Genomic DNA, 24,722 nt, shown 5'->3' on the forward strand with positions numbered 1-24,722 from the left:
CATTAAGGATCACATGAATTTAAGTCTGCTCACTCTGCTGTCTGTCAACAGTTGTAACAGCTGACAGAAGACTTAACTATGACTTCAACTACAGTGTTGGATAAGGATTCAGGGAAAGTGCAGAACAGGCTGAGAGTCTCTGTTGAGTGCATTCAGCCAAACTCTGTTGTCTTACTATTAATGGAAAGCTTTGGAGAAGTCTTGTCCCTTGGGCTTTGGTGTTTCATAGCAGATTGATTTATCTTTGAAATTATTTCCCCCACTCATCTCTCATTTGCGTTTCTGCCTGCAGTGGATGTGTCAAACAGTATGTAGTTGTTTATGCAAATAGGAACCTAATGAAATGTACTTGTTAGTGTATCAACTGAACATGTTGAAAAAAAAAATCAAACTATCCTGCTTTCCGAGACATAAAACCAATACTCTATCACTCTATTAGTGGGATAGCAGGTGACAGTAAATTTCAAGGGGTGTGCACTCTTGGCATTTTACCTCCATTGTGGCACAAAGTATCTATTCTTTGTCCAGACTGTACTCGTATTGACCTGTCTATATATCTGGATGAATGCCAGAATCCTGAGAGCTGTGTTGAAGCACTGTGACCTGAAAAATTAGTTTTTGTTTTAAGACTCAGAATTGCCAGGGGATAATAATTGAAAATAATGCCATTGTTGTCAGCTGTTACTACTTGTAGTTTTTTATGTACTAAAGTACATAAAAAAGTAGAGTTTTATGTACTTTTATGTACAGGTATGCCAGTGATGTAGACTTCTGGTTACCTTCACTTTGGTATTTAGTCTTGAAATTAAAAGTGTGACATTAGAGCTTATCGGCTTGTCTGTGAAGAAATTCAACAGTTTTCTGCAACTGATGTATCCAAGAGGAACATTTGTTTACTTAAAGGAAATTCAAAAGTATATCTTACCCATCTGAGAGGTTTCAGTCAGTTGATTCAGCTTTTCATAGCAGTAAACACTTACATATTAAGAACATTTAAACGTTAGATCACTCTGAAAGCTCATTTGTTGTTTTTGTACATTAGCCTTGTGACTGATTCATGAATTGGCCAGGGTATGCTCTGTCTCTCACTCTGCCCCATGGCCTTTTACAGGCTGAGGATTATAGCAGATGGATGGATTCTCAAATCCTAGTGCTAAAGTAACATAATCTTAAAAGCAAGCTTGTTTCTGTTGCTTTAAGTCTTATGCTTTGCACATTTAAACTGTATGTTATCACTCTTCTAACAGCAGTTTAAAGCAAGGCAAAAATATAGAACAAATCCGAAACCGGTCAATACACTAAGTCAAAGTAAAGTCTGTCTTTGATCAATGCATACCCATGTGTTCCAGCTGTGAGGGCTGTTGCCAGATGGCCTGGCTCCCTTGCTTTGCATGGGCACAAATACTAGCTCCTGTCAATCAGTTCACACAGAGACCTTGGGGGAGGCTAGCCTCTGGTCTTTCCACTGGGTTACATGTGAGAATCTGACTGGCTGCAGAGGGATAATGAGGTCCAGCATTTAAACTGAGCGGCATGAACAGAACCCTGAGTTAAAAAGTGAAAATTAAAGGTCTCCTCCTGCAGTTTGTCCAAAGCTCACTAAATGAATAACCCTGTAAACCCTGTAGTATTATCTCAATAGGCACATTATTCTTGAACTGTGTATTTTCGGTTCCAAGGGTGAAATAAAGGTTGTTTTAGTGTGAGCACAAACATTACGGTGCCTCCAAGACACTAAAGCTCTATTAATAGTCTTGCCCTCACCCTCGATATCTCTGACAAGCTGCTTTTCACTTGTCACCCTTCCCTGCCCTCTCATCTCCCTTCACCCTTGTCCTGTCCTTACTGTAATCTCCCCCAGCTGTTTTATTCCTCCCTCAAGCCTGTTCTCACTTTCGTTGTGCTCCAGTGTGCCTCCATAAGCAGCCCTGTCCTTCCTTCCCACATGCCCGTGTATATCAAACTATCTCTTGAGGAGCTCTGCCATGTCCCAAAGATGAAATAGATTGAATTAGGCAGGACTTTGATGTTGTGTGGATTCAAACCCAGTGCAGATTTTACAGGTCTGCTGCTCTTTGCTTGTCTCCAAAGATGTGTCCTTTGAGAGAAGCTAATGCAAAGTCACAGTAGAGCCACATTGACACACAACTTTCATAACACACAAAGGGACACTGTAGACTCTGCAAAGATCAATTTTAACATGGAGAAAGTATACTACACTACTCTTGCAGTGCCTTTTATGAATAAAAGATACTTGAAACTGTCCTTGTGGAACAAGACAGCCACAGTCAAAGTCTGAAGTCTAGAAATGTATTGAGTGAGTACCGGTCCCAAAGTTGACCTGCTGTTCACCATTCTCATTGCTTAACAAGTAAGGAAACGATCACATCTAAAGACATTTAGTGTCTTTAGATTTTCCCATCCTCTTCAGGCATTCATCCCAAAGGTGATAGGTTTTCCTCTTAGTTCTAACAGGAGACAAGTCAGATCATCACTTGGCAGCAAATTCACTATAATTTCGAAAAGCACTCTGTTGTGTTATGTAACGGACTGTAAAGGGAGAAAAAAGAAAAGGTTCACTCTAACTGTGTTAGCTAGAGTCATTAAAATAACTCTTATTGAATAACACTTAATATGGCACAGGATAACCAACACCAGAAATGAGTTTAGATGCATAGAAGTGTGAAACAGAGCATAAAAATGTATTCAGAAAAGTGAAGAGGTCTCTGTAGTTTTGTCATTTTTATCTCCAGTTTGGAAAGGAGAGGTTAGCCAGGGTCCAATTCCAGCAGGGGATTACAGTACCAATTTCTAATACGTCAAAAGAGAGAAAATCTGATTCACTCACAGAAACTTAACCTGGAGTTCTTGTCTTTATAGCTTTAAGTTTACACTTCAATAGACTAAACACCATTCATTCAAGTTCTCTAATTAAAAAGGTTGTCTGCCTGGTTTTTGTACCCAGTTATATTATAAAATAGCACGTCACAGTCTGCCCTAAATATGTGAGAGTGACCACGTCTGCTGCCACACAGCGTCACAAGGGAGTAAACCAGCGAGAGGGAGGCCGTTAACAACGTCACCGTGTTGTTAAACTGCTGTTTGGCTGCTCACCTTCCCTGTCTCCTCCTTCTCCCCTCCCACTCGTGTCTACCCCCATCCTCCCTCTGCAGTGGACGTGCATCGCATTTGGAGCAGCAGGCAGCAGGTGGAGATGACATCATCTGCACTGCAGCACACTGCAGCACTGGGTCTGAACAAAGACATGTCAGCCCACTGCTAACTAACCCCCTCCCTCTCCATCTATCCATGTCTCTCCTAACATGTCAGACAGTAGCAAAAGGCAGAGCAGCCCCCTTACCAAGGAAGGTTATGGTGCTGTGACTTATCTCAACCTCTGACTCCCCCTTCTGACACAGCCACTCCAGAGTCCTGAACAGGCTTGTAACTATTAACCTTACTAGGCTCAACAAGCCCCCATGTGAATAGGTTGACATGGATCTCCAGTTTACATAGAGAATAGGTAAGCATAGACCCTAAAAATAAGCTCTGTTAAAACTCCTGTTTGATATGACTGTTCTGGTCACTGTTCACTTAGGTAGTCTGCAGCACACAGAGGAAAAAACGAAGACCTTATTGTTGTCCTTTCAGTTCATTATTCTCAGTGCAGTATAATGTTACTGCGAGCAGCCATTTACCATCTAGTGACATTCGTTTCTGTTCAGCGATAGGAGTTACTTGACCTCTTTTACAGTGGCTTATAGGAGGTCCCACTGTGACATTAGCTTTCAGTGGAGCCTTGAGCCATGACTGCCAAGATACCGTAAAACGCAAATGTCATCAGGTCGTGCTGTGAAGGCTTCCCACTTAGAGTCATTAGGTCCTTACCTACGGCATCAACACTGAGAGTAGGCCAAGTACACAAGAAAAAGAGGCAAACAATTTTTTCATTGTTCGCCTCTCTCCCCATTTTTTTTGCCGGTGTTCTGAGTCCTTATCCTCCCCTTCATCAATAAGCCAATAGCACACAGGCAGACCATATACACACAGCCATGTTCCTGTCGCCTAGTTACCAGTCGGCAGCAGGTTGCCACAGAAACGGCCTCATAGTGGCTAAATGGGGAATGCTAATGCAGTCTTCTATACTCCCTGCTGCAGTGGGCTCTCTGTGCACATCCCAATCCACTGTCTGTACCCAACATGCTATGTTAGTGTGTGTGTGTGCGCGTGTGCATGTATGTGTGTACAAGCACTTGCTGTTAGTTGGCATGTGAGTTAGTGAGTTTTAGCAACGAGTGTGTCTTTTAATCTTGAAGTAACATATGGCACCAGGTTCCAATTCCAGTGGGTTGGCTTTTTATTAATAACTACTGAGATGCATTTTTTGCAGTGATCAAAACCAACCTGACAATATTACAGTCAACTTAACTTTCCAATTACGCTCTGTTTTATCTTTTGGGTTTGCTTCAGTTTAAATAGTCCTTATAAGTCATTCGCTCTGTCCTTTCCTGTCTTAGCTCTTGAATTATACAGTGTGTTTCTGACATAGAAAGTATCTTGTTGCAAGCCTGAAAATATGCACAGGACAACCACGCCATAACAACCAGCCTGTATCAGAAACAGTCTCTAAAAAAGCCTGTAAACATTCTCAAGTCTAAAGCACCTCTGTCCATTCAGATTTATGGGATATTTGTCTTTTAAAGGACTCTGTGCATGGGTGCAAGTTGTGATTGATTCTATACTGTCATTTTCTTAGTTCTCCTGCCATACAAGCTGATGGTAGAGGGGAAGGCTGGGACTTCAGGGCCATAATGGGCTATACTTAATCAGCTGTTGAATGCCAGCTGTACACCCCCCCCCCCCCCCCCCCCCCCTCCTTGTCTGAATCCCTCTGAGGAAGAGTGGTTCAAATTTAAAATGGCCCTGCTCTCTGGCCAATCTTTCAACCTGTTTTAGTTTGCTGGAGTGGTGTTTGAGTGATGTGAGAAAGATGGCAGCAGGAGTTTAGTGATGGAAGCCATTAAGGAGTGATTGATAGGCTTTACAGATTATTTTAGTAAAGCCAATTGTTTTGATGAAGTGAATGATGGATGCACTTGTTTTCACTTACATTCCGGAGTGATAAATAATGATCCTAAGGTCTTGCATTATAGCTGAAAGTAATTACCTTTCCCTCAGCTTTACAGCACCTCAAAAGTAGGCATTAGTGCATTCGTTTTTAAATGGTTGATTGTATGCCTGACGATGATTAGCCCCAAGTCACTGCGACAGTTCTAGTGCTCCTCAGAGTAACATACTGGTGCAGCTGTGGTGCATACTGTGCGATCGTTTGTCTTATCAGGATACAGGGTTGTTTGTGCTTGTACGAGCAAACACAAGACATCTTTTTCTTTTTCTCACACCAGATCCTCATTGTATGCCAATGTGTTTTTCTGTGTCTTTCTCTTTGCCCAGATAACCAGTTCAGAATGTCTATCCTGGAGCGCTTGGAGCAGATGGAGAGGAGGATGGCAGAGATGGCCAGCCACCAGCAAACGAGCGGTGCAGGGAGTGGTGGAGCTGGGGGAGGAACCGGGGGAGGAGGGGGAGGGGGAGGAGGAGGTGGTGGTGGAGGAGGTGGTGGAGGAGCTGGCGGTGGAGGCAACAATAACCAGTCACAGGTAAAGAGCCACATCATACCCCTTGTGTTGTGCTGAATGACAGTCACTGTGCTTGTCACCATGGACAGCAACCGTACAAACAGTATATGCAGCAACCAATAACGATCTGCTGTTTTGTGTCTTTGAGTGTGTATCTGGCCAAACGCAAGCCAGCAGCTCCTTTGAGAGCCGTGTTGTGGTGGTCTGCGAGAAGATGATGAGCAGAGCTTGCTGGGCCAAGTCCAAGCATTTAATCCACTCCAAGACCTTCAGAGGCATGACACTTCTTCATCTGGCTGCAGGCCAGGGCTACGCCACCCTCATCCAGACACTCATCAAGTGGCGGTAAGAACATAATTCTCTAGTACTGGGCAATGGCACTTTGTTCTGTAATTGATGTGCACATTAAAACAGAAGTGAGATGCTAATTGTTTCCTTTTTTACCAACCAGTACAAAGCATGCTGATAGCATTGATTTGGAGTTAGAAGTGGACCCTCTCAATGTGGATCACTTCTCGTGCACACCTCTGGTAAGGGAACTGAATTTAACATAAGACAATGCAAACAAAAATGAAGATAACCCTGGCTTGTGGTACAGATTAGCTCATTTTTGCTTTTTCTGCTTTTTTGTGTCCATCTGTATTTTATCTAGATGTGGGCCTGTGCGCTGGGTCACCTGGAGGCAGCGGTGGTACTGTACAAATGGGACAGACGTGCCCTAGCTATCCCAGATTCTCTGGGCCGCTTACCCCTGTCAATCGCCCGCTCACGTGGCCATACCAAATTGGCAGAGTGTCTGGAGCAGTTACAGAGGGAAGAGCAGCAACCGCCAGCCCCTCTACCACCTACAACTCGCATGTCTTTTTCCCCAGCCCCTGATGCCCCCACCACAGACAGCTGGATGGTCAGCTGGGCAAACACCAGTGTAGTAGCACCAAGTGGCAAGAAAGGATGTCCTGCTACCACAACAACCACACCCAGCACTACCAGCCTCAATCCAGGTTAGCAGAATGGAAGAAAAGTCACTGACTGTGAGATGCTTTATTTTCTGATATTCTGTTGCCATTTTCACACATTAATCAGATCAGAGCATTGTCCAAAGTTGCCCCGTCTCAATATAGCTGAGAACAGGAAACAGTCTGCTTGAGATACGTTCTCGCTGTCGGACATACTTTGCTTGATTTAGTTCGTAGTGATTCCTGGATAGAGTGTGCAGGAGTCAGAAAATATGTTGCCCACTTACTCTTCACTTAGCATCACACTGACTTTTTACCAGCGAGCTGCAGTGCATGTGTGAAAACAGCTTATAACAAACAAAATGTTTATTAGTGTGCTCTGCAGCTAATTGTTACGTGTTGTGTGTTTTTCTTTTCTTTTTTTTGCAGACTTGAGAAGACCAAGGTCAGAACCCTCCAACTACTACAGCAGCGAGGGCCAAAGAGACCTCCCACTAGCTAAAAAACATAAACCCAACCCAGAACTGTTTCAAACTCGGCCTGACAAGGCCATGTCTGTTCCTTTGAGCCTGGAGCAGCAACAGCTGCACAAGCTATCCTCGAGCACTAAGAGCCTGTCCTCAGAAGTCCTGAGCTCAGACAAAGGACTGTCTACTGGAGGCAGCACAGGGACAACAAGATGGACCTCCAGAGAGAGTTTCTCCAGCAGCAGCAACTTGGGAAGGAAGGCGCTGGGTGTCAGTGGAGGCAGCAGCTTGGGGAAGGAGAAACTGGCCAATCGGTTACGGCAGCGGGAACAGTTAGGGATGCTAGTGATGTCAGAAAGTGAAATGGCTGATTCAGAGCTGCTATCATATCGGGAGGATCTAGAGAACCAGGACTGCCTCACACAGATGGATGACCTGCAGGTGAGAGTAATAATTAAAAAAAAAAACATTCAATGTGGTCAGCTGATTGTGTAGAGCATGGCAAGTATTACCAGTCAATTGGTATGAGCCAATTGATGGTGCTGCTAAAGATTCTACAGCAGAAATGATGTACCATCTGATACAATATCAAATACAAGGCACATCACATTTAGTAAGTAACATTTGGCAGAAAAGTTTCAGTTCTAGCAGATCTTATGAATTCAGAAAACATTTTAAAATAAAATTTCAAATAAAAGTAAAAAGAACATTTGCAAACTTGCGTAAAACCACGTGTCAGGGTGTGGCACCACTTTGATAGGGTGACATACAAGACAGCTACACAATCATCATTAAAGAAAGCTTTGCAGCATTATAACCTACCACTAACAACCACCATTTTCTTTTTGTAAGTTTTTTTTTCTGGCCTCCTGCATTCAGCAGGCAGAATACACCAGGCCTGGCATTCTGTCGATGCCCGTCACTGCATAATAAACTCTCTTTATTGATCCACTTCAATAGCCAAGGAATTGTTCCAGGGATTCAGTCTAACTACTCCTCTTACAAATGAAGTGTTATTTTTACCCTCCAGAAATATCACTGTCATCATTTTTATCCCTCTCTCCTTTCTGTTTCCCCTCTCGAATCCGCATTATTGTCGCAGCACCAAACAATTAAATTTGCATGACTACACCATAGTAAAACATAATAGGTAGTCTCTCAAACTGTATATATAGTAAAAAATACACTGACTCCTCACGGGTTTTCTTTTTTTTTTCTTAATAAAACAGGTAAATATGATGACTCTGGCTGAGCACATAATTGAAGCAACGCCAGAGAGAATCAAAAGGGAGAACTTCACCGCTGCAGACTCTGTGCCCTTAGACACATCAGGGGTCAGCAACACCATGAACTGGCTGGCCAACTACCTGGGAGACGTAGAACAGCTGCCAAGCATCATACATCTACGGTAAGATTCACCGTGGTGCAAGGAATAGATATAAATATAGCCAACTGGATATGCAGTATCCAGTATATTGCATATCTAGTATGCCCTCCCACCTGTTTGAATATTTTCTCTTTTTTTCTGTGCTTTGTCTAAAGGTACCTGATTTAATGTGCTTTAATAGATAGACAGCTCAAGAGAACACATTTGTACATATATGGCTTTTAGAATAACTTTAAGTTTAAGTTTAATGTACTAGCTTTAAACATAATACTATAAAGGATTAACCGAAAGTGTAAAGGAATGGGATGTCAAGCTAAAGAGAGGCACTGTCTGATTTGAAAGGTGCAGTGTCAGATGTTTGTGTACTGGCTGTGAGTTTGCAAGGAGTTATATTGTTAGTTGTCAAATTGCTTTATAAAGCTGCAAGCTGTAACGCAGTGTAAAAATGGTAAATATTTTCCTTTCTTTTAGACTTAATGTAAACTGTAGAATATATAGAATTGAAGAGAAGATATGTGTCATTATCCTTCCTCAGATCTCTGTATAATGAACCCCTGACCCCATCATCTAACCCCAGTTTGAGCCCCGGAGGGTCTCCGTTGAGAGAGGGCCCCCTGGAAAGGTCAACACTTCCTTCCCCAGCTGACTGGAGTGAGTTCATCAATGCCTCCAACAGCAAAGTGGAGCGAGACCTGGCCCAGCTGACTCTGTCGGATCCAGAGCAGAGAGAGCTATATGAGGCGGCCCGCCTAGTCCAAACTGCCTTCCGCAAGTACAAGGTACAGGCCCCGGTGCTCTGGTGCCATAAGCTGTGGACTGGTGTGAAATAGATGAAACTGTTTTTGGTTTCAGGCCAGATGTTGAAGAGTTCACTTTGTTTTTGTTTGACTCCATATGGTACTTTGTTGTAGTAAAGGGCAAGATTTTTGATGTGGTTAATTTCATGTATTTTTTTTTCTTGAGATGTACTGTTTCTAATCATGGTTAATATCTATCTTTGTGTCATTCTCTGTTCTTCTGCTAATATACGCATTACAACATATACAGAAAAATATACAAATATGTCCCTGTGGTTTCAGCATGGGAAAGGTGTGGCTTGAGCAGAGCATGGCCTTGCTTAGAAGAACGACTGCACTGTCCCTTGTGTCCCTGCTGCACTTAGACACAATTACGCTAATGCTCTCCTACTTCCTCTTTGTCTCTGTCTCTCTCTCTAAGTTAGACGTATGGAGCCTGCTACTGCCTGTTTTAAACTAGCTATCAAAACACCAGTCCTTTTCCCCTTGCCCGATCCCATTCCTCAACTCCTTACCCTCCCCATAGCTACTTTTAATAAGTTTTCGTATGACAAACTGTTCACTGTCGTTCACAGTCGTCTGTTGTGCCCATCTGCCAGCTGATGCAGAGGTGGACCTTTGTCTCTCTGTCTCCCTCTCTCTCTCTTTCTCGAAAACCTCCCCAATTTTCACGTGGGTCTGGTCCACCAGGCGTGGATTTATTCCAGGGTGGCATTCACATGCTAGTGAACCATGTCACCAGGAGACCTCAGGGACACAGAGCCACTAATATCCTCTGTGGCAAAAATGGGCTCTGTTTAAACTTCTGACCTATACCACTTTACTCTCCAACAGGGGCGGCCGCTCAGAGAGCAACAAGAGGTAGCTGCTGCTGTTATACAACGTTGTTACAAGAAGTACAAACAGGTAGGCACCATAGTGCGTAATGTCTGAAGTTTTCAAAACATAGCCAAATCTACATCAGCGTTTACGTCTCAGTACTTCATTCATTATCTTTCCCTTTTCCCATCTACAAGCTAACATGGATAGCCTTGAAGGTAAAATGTTCTCATTGCCATCAGCTGATGTAATCGCCACACTTGTTGGTTGTGTTCTTCCACAGTGTGAAGCCATAGCACTGTTCGTCAGCAGTAACGTATTGCTTTGTTCATGTCGGCAGTATGCACTTTATAAGAAGATGACGCAGGCCGCCATCCTTATCCAGAGTAAATTCCGCAGCTACCACGAACAGAAGAAGTTCCAGCAGAGCAAGAGGGCTGCCGTGCTCATTCAGCAATACTACCGCAGCTACAAGGAGTTTGGCAGGCTGAAGCCACACCACCGCGGGGCTGCTGCTGCTCTGGTGCAGCACAAACTAAGGTAGACGTTCATCCACGTACTGAATTAACTGAATCACTCGAATCTATTCATTCTGAAGCTGAGACATTATATTAATGAAGCGACCGCTTTGTTAAACTACATTATACAAAATGATGTTCTTGATTTATTGGACTTGACTTTGTGAAAATACCCTTTTAATGAGAGAAGTCTAAGCACTTTGGAGATGACTCATAGTCATTTTCAGTTTATTAATTGTAGTGTGTTTTAAATGGGCACCTTTTAGAGTTTCAGTGAAAGATAAAAGTTAAACTATGGCTCTGCAAAAGATGCTTTTCCGGACAGTGAGACGCTGTTGTCTGTCTGGTGTTTCATAGAAGTAGTCTGCTCACAAAGAGGCAGGATCAGGCTGCCAGGAAGATTATGAGGTTCCTACGACGTTGTCGCCACAGGTAGGCTCTGTCACTGTCTCAAACACACGATAACATACTCATTTATACATAGGCTAGATAGAGTTCACTGTCAGATTTACTGCAGCGGTTGGCCTAAAAGATTAATATCTCATTGAGATGATCAGTTAGTCATTGTAGAAATTGCTGCCATGTTTTCATCCATCTCTAGATTATTTTTTTAACTCTGTGTAATGATTTTATTTTTGTGGAAAATAAATGGGTAGTTAGAAATGTCCCCAACACCTAAGCTCCACCTCCCTTCCCCTCACTATACCTGGCCCCCACCCGTTCTCGCCCCCTCCTTCACAGTACCTACTGTGTGCTAATAGCTGTCTGGTATTGTTTTGCTGTTTATGCCAAGCCCCTTGATGGACCATAGACTGTTCAAGCGGGTGAGTGCAGCCTCAGCAACTCAGTTCGTGCCTCTCTTTCTCTCTCTCTCTCTCTCTCTCTCTCTCGCTTTCTCTCCTTCTCGCTGTTTATTCCGTATGCCTCTTTCTCTCTTACTTCCTGTTATGTCTCACTCTTTAATAATACAATTATCTCCTCCTGAGGTCTCAGCATTCGCATTCTCTCCCTCCTTTCCTCGCCCATTTTCTCTTTTGCTCTTTCTCTCCCACCACCTTACCCACCCTTCCTCATTATCCATCACTATTGCTTGATGCCTGCTTGCATGAAGGCTGCCGACTGGAGCCACAGGTGGACTGAGAAGCTCAGATTTAGAGCAGAACATATCAAACTAACAACTTGCTTATGAATGACAAAATCACAGAAACACTTAACAGATACTACTTTGACTCTCTTTATCTCTGTCTTTCTCTCCTTGGAAATTACTTTTTGTTTATGTTTTTTTTCTTTTCAGCTTTTTGTGGTTATGCAGTTTGAGAGAACAGGAGGCTTTTTCTCAACCATCTTTTATTCTGCTGCATGACAAGTGGTGACAACTATGGGCCTTGCTTTTATACCTTTAGGCATGCTATGGGCCTGGTGTTTCTCAAGTAGCTGTCTGTCTGGCTGGCTGACTGTGTGCAATGTTTCTAGCCACTCGACAGACCGCGAGGGGATTTAACCCCTCTCTAACTTCTGTTTACTAAAACTGTGTGAAGCTGTGTTATGCCCACTGAATCATCAAGACAAACCAATAAATAAGCCAATAGTGTACTAAAAGATTCACCTAAATGGGGAAATGGTGCAAATATTGTATGCATAACTTAACCTCTGATTCTGAGACATTAAGATTACATGTGTTTACTCTTTTTTGGATTAGTTGTATGTTGTTCAAAACTAGGTTACCATGCTTTTAGAGCAGATTAGATTGTTAATGTTACCACCTGTTATTGCAAGTGTGTCCTCTGTACTGTGATATAGGTTTGAAGCCGTTACAGAAAACAAAAAACCCCCACACATATAATATAAAATAGTTTATTTCTAACACCAGGACAACAACACAAAGCTTTAATGGATCCATACCTCCAGGCAGTATACCAGCTCAGCATGACAAGATCCACCACTGCATCTAATCATGCAGCATCACAGTCTGCTTCTCTTCAATACATACATGTTGTAGTATTGGTCTTCTCAGAGCTAGTCTAAATCCATTACAAAGTGGTGGTTGTTTACCATAAAGTTAGCCTTTACGGTAAAGCTAATTGTTGTAACAGGCACTACTTGACTGATAATGAATCAGTCCTTTGTGGAAAGTTTAACTTTGTTTAATCTGCTATTGTTCATAAAATCTAGTGTAATAATGCATGGATTTTAGGCATAATGATACTGAGCAATAATTCTATCTGTCAGAATACCATATACTGGTAGATTAGCTGAGAAAAACTGTAATTATTATTAACAATATTGTGATAATACTGTTTATGTATCTGTATTTATTTTGTCACATTTAATCCCACTTCTAAATATTTTGTTTTTACTAGTAATGACTCTGTAATTATGCTATAACAGTTCCTTTTGTTCATTACAAAGTGAAAGCATTCTGACCAGCATTTCCTTTCACAGATGGGCTGTACTTCCTACTACTGGGCTGGTTTGATATTTTTATGTGTATGTGACTTAGTAAACTCAAATCATGGCTGTTGCATTCATGGACACTTTGTTTTTTTCTGTGTTCCAGGGTGAAAGAATTGAAAAGGGCCAGGGAACATGAGACCCCTCAGAAGAGCTCCCTTGCGATGTGACATCACTCTCCTGACTCCTCTTTTCTTTTTTGTTTGTACCCGAGACATTTTACAAGAGAAACTGAGAGAAAAAAAAAAAAAAGAAACACCACCAATGCAAGCACTGCAATTATTACTACTACTGCAGTGTTACTGGTTCAACTGCGATTACATATACAACAGCATTTTTTTCACATATCTATTCTTTCCACTGACTTGATTTTGGTTGGAGAGTGGCAACTTCTACAGGATTATAAACTAAAAGGGTAGGGGTGGGGGTGCAGAACATTAGCTTCTTGGCATTTTTTGCACTTTTTCATGGATTGCTTTGTCTTTTTTTGAATATGAAGAGGATTTGGACAGTGAAGGAAGCAAACGCGGGACAAGAGGTGTAAACTGTGGCTGCTGCAGAAGATCTCAGAGGACAGAGAGACCATGCCGAAATACTCTGAGCTCTAATTGTATTTCATAATTTTTTAAGTGACCAAACAATTCATTTGAAGAAGGGATTTTTTTTACCAAATATATTAATAACCCACACGCCCACTTCTATCCACTGCTGTAGATTAATATTCAGCTTAGCCCAACAATTCCTCCTGTCCCACTGTGCTCTACCCCACCAGTCTACCCACACAGGTGGAGCTACAAATGAATGTAGTTGGGGGCTTACCATACTGAAGCAGATGGGGGATCAAATATTTGTTTTAAGATTTCTTTAAAAAAAAACAACTATGCTTTATCATATATATATTGTCACTTTATTACTTGAATTGTTCCACACTGTCCAATGTATTTCTTCCATCATGTCCAATGTATTGGTGATCTGTATCTTCAGGCTATATGTTGTTAAATCCTACCAAGAAAAAAAATGCATGACTTCTTGGCAAGAAAAGTCTTTGCTTGTGTGCTTTGGTCTAGTCTTTCAGCCTATCCTCTGGTTTTGGTTTTGTTTCCACTCTATTGGTCCACATATCTGTACTCTTCTCTATGAATTCCAACATTTCATTGATGAAGCTATCCCTGTATTGTCTGATTTCTTTGTATTTCATTTTGGTTTGCCTTGTTGGTTTGATTGCTTCTTCGAAACCTACAAAGTGGAAAAAAACCTGGCTTATTTTGTGTTGTAATGGTTATGGTCATGCAGGTTATTACTGTTTTTTTGAAGTGAACTTCAGAGCCTGTGAAGGTTTTTGAGGGGAAGATCACATACATTGCCTTGACGTCTTAGAGATTCTTTGAGGGGTCCCTAAGCTTGTCCCAAAATAGGGGTTTGACAAATCCATATTTTTGACAATTGAGCGATTTCTGTATATAAAGAAGGCTGAAAGTACGTAGGGATTTAAAAAAAAACATGTACCCAAGGGGGATTGTATTTTAGAAATATATTATTTTATTCATTAAAATGGGTCAAAAACAGGTAAGAGACAAAAACAGAATATTTGTATAGTTTCGTTTGAATGCCTAAGAAGTATGGTTGTATTGTTTGTATATAGTGTAAATACCTGGGATAAAAATGAGCTATGTGCATGAAAAGTATGAACAGAGTCAAAAGGGAAAAAAACAACAAAAGCAGTAGTGGCTATGCTCTGTAAAATTAAAACTATTTCACTATTAGAGTATTTTATTTTATTTTGATTGTTCTTGAGAAGAACATTTTGCTAAAGCATGATATTATTGCAATATGAAAAAATAAAAAATACTGTATTTAGTGTTAGGAGAAGTCTTCAAAATTATCTTAAAACAAGTATGGTTGTGTTTATTTTATTTTATTTTCATTTCTTTCTTTTGGGCTACCAAGAACCTTTTGCCAATGGTGCCAAGGTATGTGAATGCTATATAGCTTAAGAAGAAAATTAAGTTAATTTTTGCAGAACAGATAATCATCCAGTGAAATACACACTAGCACTGAAGATCATCACATCAAAACTGGCAGAGGATCGCAAAAACGTTAAGGTACACAGTTTGCAAAGAAAGTCATATTCGTGCTGAAAGCATTTAAGTCTGTCACGCGTGCACCATTTCTACAGATAAATAGAGCATTTATCAATCACCGAACACACCGTAACAAAGTTGAGTTACTTTTTTTGTTGTCATTGCAAATGGAATGTGCTGATTTCTCATTGCTGAGGTATTATCTGATCTTTAAGATTGTAAATGGCAGCCTTGCCCGTGGTGGACATATAAAACAATTCACATTGTTACTCTGTCCCTGAAAAAGATGGGAGTAAACATGCAAACTTTAATTTACAATTTGCTGCATCGACCGACACTTGGAGAATTCAGAGTTGTTCCTCGTAGTCGAGTAGTGACGGGTGTTTCTCTGTACGGTGTTTCGGTTAAAAGCACTGGATCAAGGCTGCCAGAGTCTAAATGTATATGTTGTATTCCATGTCAGAAAAACGCGTTTAGTTAAAAACCACATGTAGCATTATGTCCATGACCACATTTCTTTGCCAAGCAGCTGAAAACAAGTTTGCAAAATGAACTGTGCCAGCAGTCAAAGGTGCTAAAATGATTCTAAACAGAAGGATGGCACTGAAAGTAGTCACTGTCCTCACTACAGAGTCCAAACAACTGCAGAAACTAAAGTGCAAACCAGTGCACTAGTGCCATTTGTAATTATGAAAGATAAGATGCATTTTGTGCATCGGGTTATTTATAAAATGACAGTATAGCAGAGAAAATGTAATTGGGATGGAGGAACAATTTGAGAGATAACAACAGTAAAGCTGCTGGTTCAGAGGTGCCTGTTGGCTGCTGTTTAATCCCTATTATATATTACCACCATAAAGTCTATCCTGTATCCAAGTATTGATACGTGATTATTCAGCCAAGTGCCACTGGAAAACTTGAGTTTTGTTTAGTGAACTGTTGTCATGTTTGTTAAATTATAATTAAGCCAAATGTGTATTTTTCCAATTTATTTACTTGAGTCACTGTTTTTTTAATTGTTTGTTTTTTGCTGTTGTTTTTCCAGTCACCTGATATGTAAACGTAATTTCCAGAGTGTTTATGTAGGAAGTGCCTATATTCATATCCTAAAAACAGTAATCCAGTTTCAGAATACTTGCATTGTATCTGAGGTTGATGTGAGAGAACGCGGTCACCCACAGACAGTGTTCTATCTTCCACATAAATACACACGATCGCCACTGTTATACCATTCCACTCACCAAAGCCACAATTATATGCCTGCACACAACACTTATAATACAGCACTCAAGCTTGTCAACATGCTAGCTTTTTTCTTTCTTTGTTTTTGTCTTCTTTTCCATTTTTTGTTGGAACAGCTTGTTAAAAACCACATTTAGAAATGCCACTACTGGAGTTTGTTGCCTTGCATTCATCCTCTAGTCTGTGGTTAGAATGCGTAGCCAATGCAATGTTGCGGCAAAAAGGAGAAGGATTTATTATGCTTGCATGGGTAAAATAGTTAACTGGGTGACAGAAGTGCACCTAAAGCATGCTTATTTTCCTAGAATCGGTAGTCAGATAGACTTGTTAAAGGACTTACTGTTCTGTAAAGCAATGAACATTGGTTTGAGGTGTCACAGAACTCAGAAAGACAGAGGGCATGTGACTGAAGGGCAAACCTACTAATTGAGCCAGTGATCAATACTCAGTAGCTACTGATGATTTCATGGCAAAGCATGAGGACGGGATTGTTTTTAGACAAGCTCTAACTTTTTGTTTTGTTTTTGTTTTTTAAAATCCTTTTTAATCAGTAGATTCCCAACTTCAAATAAGACAAAAGGACAAGGGTAGAGACATTGTGACAGTATATATAGCAACTAAGTGACACACGGTACACACAAACACACGCACAAGACACCGCACAGCACACATGCTGACATGTCAGGTGTCAATTTCACTTGTACATTGAGTGGTGAAGGCAGCATTGTTATTATTTATTTATTTTTACCCAGACTGAGGGACTGGTTCACCTCCCTTCTGTATTTTACTCAGGGTGCCAAAACGGGGAGGAGGAAACAGAGCAGGACATGTGATTCACAGCAAGAGAAGCTGAAATTCAAAACCCCTTCTAGCAGACAAACAGGTTCAACAGTGCAAGAGTGAAATCTTTAACACGGCTTGCTGTAGTGTATGAACAGTTTCCTCAAAATAACCTCAGTACACACAGTACTAGAGCCCTGAAATGATGGTTGTTTATGTATATGTCTTTAAGATAAATGATTTGACGCTTTTTCGTAGAAAGCTGTCATATTATTGTGTAACTTTGGCCACTTCTTTAGGCCTTTATAATTCATTTAGGTGACAGTGTAGAGGGTATTTATGATTAAGAGTGTAGCTGTATGAAAAGCTTAAATCTTGTTTTTACTGCCATTTGTGAATGGGACGGCAGGTTAGCTGACAGTATTACTAATTTCGAGATGTTCTGTGAATTGACCTGAGAATCTGCCTTTCCTCCTCTTCTTTTTCCGAAGCACCCCAACCAGAGAAAGGTAGGCACATCAGGACAACAGAACACAAACAGATTTACAGTATATTCCACTTGTTGACACAGAGCAATAAAGAACTATTTTGTGGAGACCTTATAGACCTAGCAAAGTTTAAAATGATTGGACACATGTAGTCGACTTACTCTTATGCAAATGCCAGTATTGCAAGACAAGCATTCAGTAGTTTATGGACAGCAATTATATGGCACCCTTTACCGAACTGCACGTTTTCATCAATTCCAAACTGAGAAGAAAAAAAAAAGGCCCTGCTTTGATAGAAAGCCATGGGTCCTCGACACTTTGCATGTGAACTAGTGTTAGATCTATTTTCCTCTCCTCTATAGCTGTCTTTCTCTCTGTCTTTCCCTGTTATGTGACCCAATTTTTCTCCGCTCCCAACCCCTATCTTTAAAAGTTTCATGTCCTCTTGGTTCTCCTAATGTGTTTTGCTTTCCTCCTTTTTCTCCCCTTCTCTTGTTTGTAAGTTTTATTTTTGTAATTGTGCATGTACAAGCGTCACTGACTCGATGGATATGTTAAAAAAAAAAAAAAAAAAAAGAGATTTCAGCTGCTGAAGCCATGCAAAACGTTTTGAATTGCCCTTAAAATATGGAAGATGTTTTCTGAATGCTTTATATTCTTTCTGCTGTAAAATAATAAAAAAAGGAAAAAATGAAGAAAACTCGAGAACCAACTTTGCAAAGTCTTTTTGTTTCCTTTTTCTTAATTTACGGAAGGCATAGTGGGTTCACCTTTTACCAAGAAAAGACAAATACATGATTTATTTACAATATTTTTTTATTTCTGTTCAACGAACAGTGCTATATAATCTTTGACTTTCACGTCTAAAAGAAATTTAGCCATACATTGGACAACCAATGACTTTATATGTGGATTTCACAGTTCTAACTAAACCCTAATAAATCATCTTAAAGCCTCTTAGCAATATGTTTCAATCACAGATGGGGCATTTTGTGTATGTCTGTATGCGCGTGTGAGGGTGTGCGACTGCACATGCGCTTTATGCATGTGAGGTATTTCTTATTTATTTTGGCTGCATGTGCCAGTGTGAGTGTAAGATGTTTGATTTTTTTTTTCTTTCAGTGCAAGCCCTGCCTCGTGCCTGTTTTCAGTCACTGTTTTAGACACAGTACTTCCAGAAACACTCTGAATTCCCTCCTCTCTTCCTGAACTGTTTCCGGATGCCCAGCGCATGGCTGAAAGGATTTAGGAGACTTTGTTTCTCCAACAGGACCTGAAAGACAAGATAAAGCGATTTAGTGAATTAGTCACAGGGTGTTGCTCACATTACTTTGATGTTTTAGGAATAGCATTCACTGAAAACCTACCTCTCTTTTGAGCCCCCTAGGAAGCAGACCTGTTGTTCTGACACCTGAGAGAAAAGGAAACATGGTAAACATATGCTGATAGCTTAGCTGTGTTTCTGGGAATGTCAGTAGAGTTCATTTAAAACAGATGTACTGTACTTTTTCTACTCTTATGATGATGGTTGCTAACGTTAGACACGGCCATGGTTTGTATGTGCTATGTAAGTTTAGGCCCTGTGTGCTCATTGTCAGACTATTTTTTCTGCTCTTAGATCTGCATGATGTGAAAAAAGGGGATCTCATAAAAGTACATAGATATGTTCATTTGGTTATCTCAGGCACTCGTCTCTGTTTGAAAGGGGCAGCGACTCAGAAGAAAGTGGGCCTAAATGAGGAAGAGGAGTTAAAGTTGGGGGGTTTTCAGGCAGTAGATAAATGAAGGGGCTGTACCAAGTGTAAGATTTTTAAACTGTAACTAATGCAAAGCTACTCTAGCAGAACACAGCATATGAAGTATATGAAGCTCAAAATGTGCAAATGAGCTTTAAAAGTAAGTAGTGCTCTAGTAAGCATATTACTATGTAACTGTGTATGAATCCACATCTAAAGCACACTCTTTTCTGCAAAATTAAGTCATGTAAAGTCACGTTTGGTCAATGCACGTTTCTTACCATCTCTGTTGATCTCATCAGATATTAGAGTGGAATATCTAGGGCCTGTACCGTCCTGCTCAGAGAGAGGCAGGTCATCCAGACTGCTGATTCCTCGGTCCTCCGCTGATACTGAGGAGAACCAAACAAGCCCACACAGTTGGTAGGAACACCATTGAGAGGTACGGATTCGTGCTGTGAACATTTTGTAATCTAATTCTCACTGGTAATCACAATAAAGCATTCGAAATAATTGAACAAAAACTCAATCTCCTCTCTGATGGCAGAACTTTGGCATGTGAACTTTGGCAGAGCAATCATTGTTCAACACTGCAGCTCTAAAGTAATTACTTCAAGGCCCCAGGACATGACTAGCTTGCCATTAATCGTTGCAAATTATGTTTTATTACTAAAAATGCTAATCAAGGGACTGACACAGGGAATTACTTTGTATAACAGCTATAATAAAGATATTACTTTCCACTCACCAGGTCCTGGATACGGCATCTCAGCAGATTCTGTAATGGGGTGGGCCAGCAGTGGGCTTGAGGCCACAAGCACAAAGGCCCAGGAGAGAAGATGGTTACACTTCATCAGTGCTGATGGAAGTGGCTCTGATTTGCACAGAGGGTGAAAAGGAGAAATCTACGTGCTCTGCTGATCCTAACGGTGTTATATAGTTGAAGCTGTAGCCTAACCCCTTCCCACCCACTTCCTGCATGATGCACAGCAGACACAGACCTTTTCTTGCTGCTACGGACGACAACATCATCCAGAGTCGCACTCTTGTGATAAATCAACAGGTGACTTATAGTCTCAATAAAAAAAAAGATGTGAGTTGGCCCATTCTTCAAGGGCATAGTCATATTTTACCTGCTCTTAAGGTTGATTGAATGTTTTTTTACTGACTTTGTAAAAGGTATCGAGGCAGGTGTTTAAGATGTCACGTCAGTGTAATCCCACGAGGGAGCAGATGGAGAAACAGGGCAGACAAATGACTAATATTTTTATACTACTAGTTCATTAAACTCTTGGACCATTTGAATCCTCTGGCTGTATCTCTGCAAACAAAGCCCAGCAAACCCCTAATAAATCTGTAATTATTTAGAGAGGTGGAGTGGACATGTTAAAATGTTGAGGGCCATGTTGTCTATAAGCCGTCTGACATTTTAAGACAACAAGAAAATGCTTCCATGGACCACTGAATCAGACTGATTGATGCATTTTATTTAGAAGCCTGGCGGTTTTAAGCTTTTATATCTGTGCTTTCACGTCTTAGTCATGCAGTAAAACGAAACTTTATGAGTACACCAAGCATCACTGCTCAGCCTAACAGAGGCTTGGCTATTGAGTATGAGATGGGTGATGGGAGGGGGGAGTTATTTACAAAGTCATATTTTGCACCTCTCTGTGTAATTTGTATATTTATTAGATGTATGACATCAGCGTTCAGTCCCTGATAATGAGAGCCAATGAAGCAACAGTGACATTTTATTTTATGCTTTGCATGCCAGACACTCCATTAGGTGTTGCTATATATCATGAAATGCAATTAAAATTTATATTCTGAATTAGTCGAGGCCAGTGTGCCAATTCCAAGTTATTTCAGCATCTATAATAGACTATGGCTCCCCCAAACTTGATGTTTTTCCTACTCTATGCAGTCCTTTTGACAATTTAATCAAGAATTTCCTCCAGGCATCGGTGTTTTTGGGAAAACATTTTTAATTGCATTTTATAATAGCATTTTTAATGCAGTGTCGCCTGATCGCCATATTCACGAAATCTTTGAATGATATTATGTACTGTAGATGGTGAGATATTCAAAATCTTTCCAACTTTACATTGAGGAACATTACTCTCAAAGTTTTCCACAATTTTTAGATGCAGTTTTTGTTTTTCGCAGATTGGTGAACTTCTGCCCATCTTTACTTCCCAGATACTCTCCCTCTTTAAGATGCTCTTTTTATGTCTATTCATGTTACTGACCTGTTTCCAGTTCAGAATGTTTGTCCAGTTGCTTCTTTTTAATACCACTGACCTTTTCAGACTTTTTTTAGCCTTCTTCCAACTTTTTTCAGACATGTTGTGGCCATCAATTGCAAAATGAGCTATAAAATTTTCATAAATCAGTAAAATGTGTCTGTTTACACATTTTTATGTTCTGGTGTGAATAAAATATGAATTTATAAGATGTGCAAAAGTGATGTTTGGTTTATTCACATTTTACACAGCATCACAACTTTTGGAAATTGAGATTGTACTAAAGTTTATTTGAAGCATGTATAAGATTTTATCTGGCTGAATTAGACAACTGAAATTTCTCAGTAAATCACATGATAGGGTTGGGCTGGTTTCTCTGTGGGTTCACCCGAAACCTTGGCTGATTGTGACCCACACCCGTTTTCACACCTTGGCTCTCGTGATTAGGTAGAGGATCAACAGGGGGTCGACAACCCTCCCATGCGGCTTAAAATCTGGGAAAAAAGACTCAAACTCTTTCATGGCATGCATTTTTAATTTCTCTTTGTTATTTGGGCTGATTGGGCAAAATTTTGTATTGTGCTCTAGACAACCCAAAATGTGATGTCTACACACCAGGTCCTAGGAGGTTAAAGAAGTCCAGACGCTTTTCTTTCCAAGCTCCTTAGACTACGATGACCTGGATGACTGAGAACCTTTAAGATAAGATAAGAGATAAGATAAGATAAAACTTTATTAATCCCTCGGGTGGGTTCCTCTGGGAAATTCGGTTTCCAAAAGCACAGCACCGACAGAAGTTACAGTTACAGAATATTATATATATATACACACACACACACATATATAAATACAGAGACATATATAAATAAAATATATGAAGGGGATAAATAGAATAAATAGGAATAAAAATAAAAATACAAGTGAATTGCACATTTCAAGTATTTAGGTCTATTGCACCATTGACTATTAACAAAAGTATTGCACAAAAGCTATTGCACAGTGAGGTGAAGAGGCACTACAGCTTAGTTGTTCCCCCCTCCTTTGTCCACCTGTTCCCCCCTCCCTCCAGAGAGGAGTTAAACAGTTTGATGGCGTGTGGGACAAAGGAGTTTTTAAGTCTGTTAGTTCTTGTCTTGGGGAGAAGCAACCTGTCACTGAACAGACTCTTCTGGTTGTTAATGGCCGTGTGCAGAGGATGCCCAGCATTGTCCATAATGTCCAGCAGTTTTTTTAGTGTCCTTTTCTCTGCCACTGTCACCAGAGTGTCCAGCTTCATGCCGACCACAGAGCCAGCCTTCCTGATCAGTTTCTCCAGCCTGCATGAGTCCTTCTTTGCTGTGCTGCTCCCCCAGCACACCACAGCTTAGAAAAGTACTCCAGCAACCACCGACTGGTAAAACATCCTCAGGAGCTTCCTGCAGATGTTAAAAGACCTCAGCCTCCTGAGGAAGTACAGTCGGCTTTGGGCTTTTTTATACAGGTGCTCTGTGTTGCATGACCAGTCCAGTTTATTGTCCACCCACAGCCCGAGGTACTTGTACTTGTTGACCACCTCCACCTCCTCCCCCTCTATCTGAACCGGCAGTGGACCTTCTCTGGACCTCCCGAAGTCCACAATCAGTTCCTTAGTCTTTGAGGTGTTGAGTTGCAGGTGGTTTGTGTGACTCCATGCGACAAAGTTCCTCACCAGACTTCTGTACTCCTCTTCCTGATCATCCCAGATACACCCCATGATGGCTGTGTCATCTGCAAACTTCTGAATGTGGCATAATTCAGAGTTGTAGCAGAAGTCAGAGGTGTACAGGGTGAAGAGAAGAGGGGACAGCACAGTTCCCTGTGGTGCTCCTGTGCTGCTGACCACAGTGTCAGACGTGATGTCCTTCAGCCTGACAGACACAACTGAAAGTTCCATCTCTCCATCTCAGCTCCATAATAAAATACTGAGCAGGAAAACACAAAGAAGGAATTTCATATTTGGACATTGTTAGGTGTGGTATAACAAGGCCATTCATAGTCTTGGCGATGCATACAGAGAAAGAGGCTCGTAGACACAAGTGACGCCTTTTATTTCATGGTATGGGAATAGCCTCGGGTGACTACTTTTCATGCACCACACAAAGTCTAGAAAGATGCTTTTCGCTGGCTTAACACCTGCTAAAAATGTGGTCACCACCAGGTGGAAACGCCATGTGCTAGTTGAATTGAATGAGACCCCCTCCAGCCCAATCTCTTTCTCTCCATCTGTTTATTTCTTTGATACTCTCAAGTTGAATTCTTCTTCTTCTTGATCTGATTCCCATGCTTGTTTGTTTTTTGGTTAATATGCCCTTATTTACCAACCTTTATCCCTGAAAACATCGGACTGTCTAAACCTCCTGAAAATCATGCATCTTAAAACTACGCCTCACATCAACAAGTTATAACAATCCAAACATTGCCATCCTTTTCAACTACGAGACCAGAGATTTCTTTCTAACTTGCCAATATTTCAGCGGCACAAACGCAGCCAGCAGAGGGCATCGTTACGTTTAGAAACGTTACGTTTAATAGTTGTCATTTTACACATTACCAGTAAATTGGGTTTAAATGTATTTCTAAGGGGGGAATCGTATTCTTAGTCAGAGCTGTCTCTCTCCAATATTATCAGTCTTAAAACTGTCAGTCTGGCTTATTATCTGTACACTGCAGGAAATGTTAGTTCTGCCTATTATTTCTGCACAAATCTAGTTTTTTTTTTTTCTTGAAGCAGATGTTGAGTGAAATTAATTATCAGCTTTGAATTCGACAGATAGATTCCTTCCTCAGCTCCCTCTCTCAAATGTCTTTCCGTTCTTTCCCATCTCCATGCTTTGCAATGAAACCAATAAACACAGCCTACTATATTCAAACTACAGCAATAAAAAGAATACATAGTAAAGTATAGCCTATGCCGCTCTGGAAAATGTGAGCAATTGGAACATTTGAGATGCCTTCAAGGACTGTTGAAAAATACATATTCACTCGCTGAACAACTATGTATGCTTAGGCCTGGACAGCATTACTGGAGCTTTAATAGTATACAAGATGGGTGTCACCAACTTCAGTGTCCTGCTACCACGTGTCCCATCTGAATTCATAA

General features: G+C 40.9%; 2 protein-coding genes across 2 annotated transcripts in view; one reads left to right on the forward strand and one right to left on the reverse strand.

Moving 5' to 3' along the window:
• Positions 1-18,354, forward strand: part of camta1a (calmodulin binding transcription activator 1a) — a 277,762-nt gene extending 259,408 nt beyond the window's left edge. Inside the window, exons 12-24 of the mRNA XM_086276641.1 lie at positions 5,455-5,660; positions 5,788-5,984; positions 6,091-6,169; positions 6,292-6,640; positions 7,025-7,503; positions 8,292-8,470; positions 8,985-9,228; positions 10,081-10,152; positions 10,263-10,283; positions 10,406-10,605; positions 10,941-11,015; positions 11,377-11,407; positions 13,141-18,354. Of these exons, the coding sequence (XP_086132767.1) occupies positions 5,455-5,660; positions 5,788-5,984; positions 6,091-6,169; positions 6,292-6,640; positions 7,025-7,503; positions 8,292-8,470; positions 8,985-9,228; positions 10,081-10,152; positions 10,263-10,283; positions 10,406-10,605; positions 10,941-11,015; positions 11,377-11,407; positions 13,141-13,173 (2,165 nt within the window). The 3' untranslated portion in view covers positions 13,174-18,354. The remainder of the gene's footprint in view (positions 1-5,454; positions 5,661-5,787; positions 5,985-6,090; positions 6,170-6,291; positions 6,641-7,024; positions 7,504-8,291; positions 8,471-8,984; positions 9,229-10,080; positions 10,153-10,262; positions 10,284-10,405; positions 10,606-10,940; positions 11,016-11,376; positions 11,408-13,140) is intronic.
• Positions 18,355-18,437: 83 nt separating this feature from the next.
• LOC147306131 (urotensin-2-like) lies at positions 18,438-20,245 on the reverse strand. Its single transcript, XM_086276642.1, has 4 exons — positions 20,110-20,245; positions 19,643-19,753; positions 18,993-19,036; positions 18,438-18,898 (listed from the first exon to the last, which is right to left on the reverse strand). The coding sequence occupies exons 1-4, from the start codon at positions 20,213-20,215 to the stop codon at positions 18,785-18,787; spliced, it is 375 nt and encodes a 124-aa protein (XP_086132768.1). The 5' UTR covers positions 20,216-20,245; the 3' UTR covers positions 18,438-18,784.
• Positions 20,246-24,722: the final 4,477 nt, after the last annotated feature.

This window comes from Aulonocara sp. 'chitande type north' Nkhata Bay, linkage group LG20 (genome assembly GCF_057382095.1).
Source record: "Aulonocara sp. 'chitande type north' Nkhata Bay isolate Kocher_YH1m ecotype deep benthic linkage group LG20, A_spYH_male_GT1.1, whole genome shotgun sequence".
NCBI classification, from domain to species: Eukaryota; Metazoa; Chordata; class Actinopteri; order Cichliformes; family Cichlidae; genus Aulonocara; species Aulonocara sp. 'chitande type north' Nkhata Bay.